Source organism: Poecilia formosa, unplaced genomic scaffold (assembly GCF_000485575.1).
Source record: "Poecilia formosa unplaced genomic scaffold, Poecilia_formosa-5.1.2 Scaffold142, whole genome shotgun sequence".
NCBI classification, from domain to species: Eukaryota; Metazoa; Chordata; class Actinopteri; order Cyprinodontiformes; family Poeciliidae; genus Poecilia; species Poecilia formosa.
Window position 1 is genome coordinate 1,451,418 of NW_006800081.1, and position 8,123 is coordinate 1,459,540.

Consider the following 8,123-nt stretch of genomic DNA (forward strand, 5'->3'; position numbering starts at 1 on the left):
CTAGCAGCCTTGTACTTCCAATCTACTTTCCATTTGTCAATGACAATCTCTTGGACAACTGTCACATCAGCAGTTTTTCCCATGTTGGATAGGCCATAAAAATGACATTCTTGAAAAGCCAAATTTCTAAGGCTTTACTAGCTTTCCATTAGAATACTAAGAATGGCAAATCACTCTTTATAATGAACCTTATACATTCCTAAAACACACACATTATATATTTATAGATATATACAATTATATTCATAAAATATAAATACGCTTTAAAAGAGGCTCAGGTTAAAAGTACCTTTTAAAGACAACTTCTAGGCATATATTAAACATATTTTTGTTAAAGCCTATTATTGAAACCACTGCTACCTTTTTACTGTCAAGCTGTCGAGACTCTTTTAAAATCCTGTCTGAAGCACTTTGCCATGTTGCCGTTCTATGACGGTCATCCCAGTCGGCCACCTCCTCTATCGGTTGCTTGAACTCCACCTCACTAATCTTACAAGTCATTTGCTGCTTCAGAGTCAGTGGCTCCCTGGACCAGAAGGTGACGGTCACTTCCTTAGAGCACATAGCATGAAGGTGCCCAACCTGTGTTAAAAAAAACCCCATCAAATTTTCAAATGATCAAAAATAGGCAAAGTGAAGACTTACTGAATAAAAATATGAAATAGTGATTCTATTAGTTTTAGTCGAATGATATTTTGTGTTGATTATATTTTTAATCCATTTAAGAGTTTACCTCTGGTGAAAATGTGACATTTGGTTCACTGGAAGGCCACTCGAACTTCACCACCTGGTTTCTGCTGTGGTTGGTCATAGTGAAGCTTTCTTGGTATTTACAATCTATATAGCAGTCACCAAAATGAAGCACCTCACATAAACCTTTGAAAAATGAAACAGATTTGTCAGGAAACGATAACATGTGACAAAAGCCATTATTTTTCTAAACAATTCCAGTATGCAGTAAAATTCTCTAAACCCTCAGAGTTCCCTATTTTGTATACCTTCCGCTTCATCTTCTTCATCCTGCGGTGAGCTGCTGATGTTATCGAGAGACACCGTTTCCTGATACGTCTCTGCCATCACATGTATTATGGTGTTACTGTACTGGTTGTCCTTCACCTCCACTGCCATTGACGAATCAACTTTAACAGATTCGTTGGAGCAAAAGCTGACCGCAAAACTCTTCTGTTCGTTTACGTTAAGCCTCACAGTGACTCTGTGGACCATTTGACCCTTTGGAACATGGGAACCAATGTCTGTCAGGAAAGACGAAAGTGAAAGGTTTTGTTATCTCAAAAATGAAACCGCTGCGAAACAGTTTCATTCTTAAGGAGAGAAAAAAAAAGCTACTAAACAAAAGAAAAAAGTGAAAAAACAGAAAAAGGAATAAGTCACCCTAAACAGGTTTGAACTGCAAAACCAAGACAAAACTGCAACACAGAAGAGGACAGAGAAAAAAGAAATACAAGAGATATTTCATACTAAAACACTCATTACCTGATGGAGGAGGTTGCTGAAGTTGTTCGCACTGAACAGTGCTTTTGGTGTCGCCTGGAGGAGGTTTTATTGTAAACACACCATGTTCATCCACCAACACAATTTGGACCTTTCACAATAAATAATATAAAGTTACTAACAATTCCCTCTTGGTCTTTTTTTTTTTAGTTAACACCTGATTGTTACTGTATTTGCAAGCATTTATTATAAAATATTGTCAAACGTTTTGAAACTGCTAATCTAAATTGTTTTGTTAAGAAATAAGAACAAACAAACAAACAAACAAAAAAAAACATTTGCGCTTTTTTCACAAACTGAACATGTAGTTTAAATTTTGGCCCAATTCAGCTCTGGTTTGATTTATCATGACGAGGTTGAATGTTGGGTTTTCCAACGCATACTTTTATTGGTTTGCCTACCAAAACCAGGTTAAAGCAGGTTAATGTTTATGTTACTAGAGGAGGAGTTGTAAAAACAACATTGTTGTGTATAATAAGATATATTGACAAAATACATGTCATTAATAAAAGAGAACATTCTACAAAAGACATCCTACCTGGATGATGCCATGACCAGCTATTTTTGGTCAAAGTGTCAGTCCAAACATAGCTAGCACTATTTTTAACTAACGACCTAACAACTCGAAAACTGATGGCATCTTAAAGCCACGGTATGTACATTTTCTCTTAAAAATGGTTTTTACATATTTGTTAAACTAATTATCATGTCTTGTTAGTAAAAGACAGTCTGTAAAAAAAAAAAATCTAACGCCTTAAGTTTTTACCAAAACTCACTTGCGCTTCTATATCCCCATCATTGAAAAGCACCAAAGGTAAAGTGTGTCCTCTGCCCACCAAACTTCGTCTGAACTGCATCACTGGTTCTCCCTTGCTCCCTCTCCCTCCCCGAGCTGGACGCAGGACACAGACCCTGGGCAGAGTCCCCTCCCCACTTATCTGGAACTCCACGGTTTGGTTAACTAATGTGTGTTTTGATCTTGATACACTAAAAGAAAGCAAACTTCATAAATATCTTTCAAAAAGGACATAGGATTATTGCTTATTTTTTTCAAACAGCACAGTTTCATTGGGGTAAAAATTTCACCTGGAGAGCCCCTTGGTTGTAATTTCCACTGCAGCGCTGTATGGCCGGATTGCCAGTGGTGTGAAGGTGACCACAGCATAAGTATGTGACTGGCTCAATATGTTCAGCGTTGTTGCAGACAAGTCAAATACTTGTCGAGACGCCTGAAAGCAAACGCATCATGTATTTTTCCATTGTGACTCTCGAAACATGTAGATAAGACGGCTTTAAAAGTCTCACCTTACTTCCAGTATATTTGAAGGCCAAGTTAATTGTACAAGGGACCTTGTTGTTGTTGATGAGTTTAAAGCGGGCTTTAGAGGTTTTCCCCACTACAGTTTTGTTGTAAATACATTTTTTCTCATCTATGACAAAAATGCCTTCAGCATTGGCAAACTGCTCTGAGGACAGCTGGTCACTGTTCTGACACAAGTAGTGTTCTTCAAAGATGTACTCCGGATCTACCATGATGCCTGTGCGAAAAGAGAGAAATAAAGTAATGCTTTGGAAAAATCTGCTGACTCAAAGGTGGGGACAGTTTTGCAATCGACTTCTTTTCTTTGAGGTAACATTTCCAGTTTACAATAGTTCAAGGCCTTTTTTTTTTTTGTCAGCCTTTAGGCTGTTGGATGCAGTCAATGATTTCTAAGACAACAGTATAATTTTAAACCAACAGATCAGAGGGTAATTTCTATTTTGTTCCCAGTTTTTGTTAAGAAAGCACAGGTCCAACCAAGACAGGAACTGCAACTCACATATCACCCCTCTCCCATATCGTCCACTCTCAGACTACCCAGGAGAAATTAGCAAACACCTGGTGGAGTCTGCTGAGCTCATTGTACGAGATAGTTCTCAGTGATACACCCGTAAAAACGTTGTCAAAGGGTCAACAGAGGAGCGCTGTTGTGATGACTTCATGAGGACGGAGTTTCAGAAAGAGCAGAAAAGACACAAGCCCAATTTCAAGGCATTACAAAGTCAAATTTCTTTTAAGTCATATTTGGTATGTATAGCATTTTTATAACAACTGAAGGTAATATTGTTACTCGATTGGATTATAAAATGGCACTATGTACTTGGAAAATACATACTGCTGCTTTAAAAGATTGGCTACCCTATTCAGATCGACAGGGACACAGTTTGAAAAATATGTCGGAACAGAAATAAATAAATAAAATAAAAAAAACATTTGTCAGTCTTAAACTTAGAGATTTGGGTACTTGCAATATATGCAATATAACGTGATGTATTTTATGAGTCATCATAGCTGAGTTTAGTCATCCAAGTTGTGTATTCCTAGTTTGGTGTTTATTTCTGACAGGAATCATTAAATGTATGCTTAACACACATATTTCTTGTTTCGTTTTTAAAATATATTTTATTGGTCAGATAAGGTTGGGTCATTCTTTTATGTACAATTCCAGTTATATTTTGTAACGAGTTTTAGATATTAGAATGTTTTCTTCCAAAGTTCACCACATTCCCCCTTTAGAGATTTTCAAATTGAGTTCTGGTTCATTTTATTTTTAGTCAGTTAATTATGTGCCCAGATTTCTTTTCTATCTTTTAAAACAAACCCCATTACAATTTATGGTGGACACACTGTATGTTTAAAGTGTTGGATTATTTTATTTCAAATAGCTCTTTTACTGACAAATGAATCTCCCATCATGTTGGCTCATTAAAGTCTCCCACAGAGGCTCATTTTATGCCTAATCATGCTACTCGCCAGCTGGAAATTATTCCATTTAGATGTGAATCATGCACATGCATTATTTTTAAGTTGGATTTGTCATGTAGGGACACTCGTCTCTCACCTGGTTTGCAAACCTCAGCTAACAGTCTGTATACGATACCCTCAGGCTGTTCTGAGGGGTCACGGCCAGCGATGTCAATAAGCAGGCCCTGGTTCCAAGTGCCAAGCTGGTCAGCCAAACAGACAACGGTTATCTGCTGCTGAGTCGCAGGCTGCACGTTTCCATTGCAGGGAGACACGCAGAAAATGCCCAAGTTGAGGGAAGTCTGTATGTATGGGAAAATTTCGAGTAGAAAGCAGAGTAGATGAGAAAACAGAAGAAGACCAAAAAGGAAAATGAACATCAAATAGCAAACTCAAATCACGATTATGGCAGTTTGTACTTTTACGTTTTATAGATATGGAAAATGGTCAAAAAGACAAAACAACTATTGTACATGATGCAAACCACGTGATGTCTGTTAAAAAAAAAAAAGAACTGGTAGTAGTTGCTTACATCCCGAGAACCTGATTCTCTGTGATGATCTTGTTTTGCTTCGAGATTGCCACTGGTGGACTTTGATGAACCACAATCTCTTGCTGGCACCCGAGATCGTCCTCTAAACTCAGGATTAAAGACAGGATTAAAAACTATTCCATTGAACATTAAAAATTGTTCAATGGAATAGTTTGGAATAAACCTAGAGTAAAATTTTATGAGCTATTAAACAATTAAATTGAGATCTGTGTTGGACAGTTAACGGCTAAACCATTTATACTGAAGTCGCTCTTATCAAGAAAAATACATTAAAGACTACAGACTTCAACTATGAGAGTCCTGCCTGTTCTGAGTCGGTCAAACATATGGTCTCATACTCAAAATACAACTTTATAAAAAAAATTTGTTGCATGAGATATACAGAAGTCCAAAAGTTTTAGAAGTTCTATATATTTTAGCTTTTGTAATGTAAACAATGTTATATTTTTGTTTAGTGTATACTATAAAATACTAGGAACACAACAAAACATTTATCACTATTCAATGGATTTCTTAGCAAATCAAAAGGCCAATCTGTATTCTTACCCAACCTTGATATTGTTACTAAACTCTGAGAATATGCGAGTTAGGCTGAAATGGAATGGGAAGAGTCCGTTGTTATCTATTGTGAAGCTCTGCGTTTTGTCGGAGCCACAGGCCAGTGGGCCAAAATCAATGTTGCATGCAGGTGTTATTTTATATCTACAAAGACACAAACAGAAATTTGATCATCTTCAGTAAAGATTCAAACAACAGTTACTGGAGTTATGTTTTCATGCTTTTGTTATGCAATAATGCTTCAGTGTCAGAGAAAAATGAATATTAATAGCAGTAACCTGGAGAAAACAGACTGCAGCGAAATCTTGATGTCTATGCTGGCTATGGTTTCTCCTCCTTTAATGCTGGGTTCAATTATCTGCAGAAGATGATGTTACATATTAAGTCAAACTGTTGCTTTAGATCAGAGGACGACAACTTCCGTCCAAAACAGCCGCTTTTCAGAAACCTTTAGATATTACCTAGAGCTGAACTAACTTCTCAACTTAAGCTTTTTGTACATATATCACTGTATATATCTGTGTATTCTTTGTTCCTTTTTCACCTATTAAGGAGTATAATGCATTTTTTCCCCTTGTATATGTCTAAAAGTAAATCAATAATATATGTTCTTCAGAAACCCGACATAATGCCAGATGTTTAGATGTTTTAAAGATGAATCTAAAGTTGAAGGACTTTGGCTTTAAAGGACTGAAGTTGGAGACCCCTGATTTAGATTTAACAAGTAAGAGAATTGCTTCCAGTTTACATAAACCTGAATTTCTTAAGCAATTTTCTAAATCAGTAGAGCTGATTAAAACTTTGCAAAATCATTCTATTTGTTTCAGTTCAATTTCAGCTGTAGTGAATACTAAATCTAGGTATGTACAATATTTTATATAATGTACCTCCCAACACTAGAATGTCACCTTGAATAACTACTACACAAATAAAACCTAGACAAATGTGAGTATTCTAACAGGAAGTTCATGTCAGACAATTAAACAGAGCTGCAATGAATACAGTACATTGACATTGAGCTTACAACCTGACCTCTACACTATTGTAAAATTGCAGACTATGATTAAAAGCTGTGTTCTTGCAAGAACATTTTAATGAATGATACTAATACCAAGAACAGAGGACAAAGATCCTGCACAGAAGGACGTTGATAGCTACAAAAGGTATCTGTTTTTTCTGCAACTAACCTAAAGACACTTAACTTATATTTTTATTTTACCCTCTATATATATTTTGACGTTATGTGAATAAAAGAAATTCCATAATAAATTCTAACCTTTGCATGTAAAATTCCTAAATATACTGTATTAAGGCAGAAGAAAATTAGCTTATGAGTATTTACTTTCCCTGGGTCTAATAGACAATCTGAAAGTGAAAGGGTAAAAGTGTCACTTTTAAGAACGTAACATCCATCTTGGAGAGCACTGAAAGACACCTGACATATAATGACGGGTTCTTCTTTCAAATTGACTTCCTTATCAGGTTTGCAGCTAACTATTGCTGCTGCCAACTTCCCACGGGCCGACAGAGAACCGCTTGGTGGAGCCACTGAGAACATGGACTCTGTGGTGTTAAGCTTTGGGTTGGGTGGGCGAATTGTAAATCTTAAAAACAAGAGCAAAAAGCAGCAAATAAAATCCTGCAGTTGAATAAAACTTATTACACATAAAATGTAGAACAAAGAAGTAAAGGAAAAATGTTCATGCTCACTTGAAGGCTAAGTCATATTTTCCTTTGTTTGTCAGCTTTAGCTGCTGTTTGCTTTCTTCAAAGGCTCTAAGGATCCCAAAGTCCAAACTAGCAGCTGTCACAGAAGCAAAGGTGTGGAAGATGACATTAGTATTATTTCAGAAAATCATGTCAGTGTTTCAGTATTAAACCATGTAGAATAGCTGAAATATCCTGAGTTAAAGGACCTACTTCTTTGTAGGATTTAGTGCAGCTCAGAGGTCAGATTGGTTGCTGACAGTGGAATATGTCATTATCTTTTCCTTCCTTATATATACATATATATATATATTTAGAGAAACACTTTTTTCCAGCTGTTTTAGTTCTTTTAGGACAGAAGGAAATGGAGTCAAATTGTAATGTCATAAAACAAATTTATGGATCCATGTAAACAGAAACAACTTTACTAAAATGTTGTTTTTAAATTTTCCGGTAACACTTTATTTGAAGGAGGTTGAATAAGACTGTCATGACACTGTCATGAACATGACATAACACATGTCATGAACATGAATAAGCCTTCATGAATATTTATGACTGTTGTCATAAAGCGTCATTCGGTAAATTATGACACTTTTAATACAAAGTTTACATTATTCAAAATGTCTTTGTTATGACAACTTGACATTAACCAAGAAATCATTACTGTTTAAACATTATCTTTAATAACATAAAGTTACCTAATTTTTAAAGTGCAATCAGTAATACTTTTATAACAAATTTATGTCAGTAAAAAATGCATCTTGCTGGGATGCCTGGCAAAACACTTATTTCTGAAAATTGTTTTATTAAACAATAAAAACTGACTTTAATGTTTCTTAAATTTCACTGAACTGCTGCCAGTCTTTTGAGTTACACTGTTTAGGGCTTTATAGTTGGTACCTGGTTCGATCTTCAGATCTACATCATAGGCTTCAGCATGAATTGTTAAGTTTTCAGTGTGCAGGATTCCAATAATTTTCTCCACATCGTATACCTAAAATAAAA

The 8,123-nt window shown here is 35.8% G+C and overlaps 1 protein-coding gene across 1 annotated transcript in view; it reads right to left on the reverse strand.

Annotated features, from left to right (window-relative positions):
- Window positions 1–8,123, reverse strand: part of LOC103145508 (hydrocephalus-inducing protein) — a 64,185-nt gene that overhangs the window by 11,625 nt on the left and 44,437 nt on the right. Inside the window, exons 51-64 of the mRNA XM_016676788.1 lie at window positions 8,019–8,112; window positions 7,119–7,212; window positions 6,844–7,012; window positions 5,687–5,766; window positions 5,397–5,552; window positions 4,830–4,932; window positions 4,395–4,599; window positions 2,818–3,050; window positions 2,599–2,741; window positions 2,289–2,499; window positions 1,495–1,603; window positions 999–1,253; window positions 734–876; window positions 283–582 (exon numbers count right to left, since the gene is read on the reverse strand). Of these exons, the coding sequence (XP_016532274.1) occupies window positions 283–582; window positions 734–876; window positions 999–1,253; window positions 1,495–1,603; window positions 2,289–2,499; window positions 2,599–2,741; window positions 2,818–3,050; window positions 4,395–4,599; window positions 4,830–4,932; window positions 5,397–5,552; window positions 5,687–5,766; window positions 6,844–7,012; window positions 7,119–7,212; window positions 8,019–8,112 (2,295 nt within the window). The remainder of the gene's footprint in view (window positions 1–282; window positions 583–733; window positions 877–998; window positions 1,254–1,494; window positions 1,604–2,288; window positions 2,500–2,598; window positions 2,742–2,817; window positions 3,051–4,394; window positions 4,600–4,829; window positions 4,933–5,396; window positions 5,553–5,686; window positions 5,767–6,843; window positions 7,013–7,118; window positions 7,213–8,018; window positions 8,113–8,123) is intronic.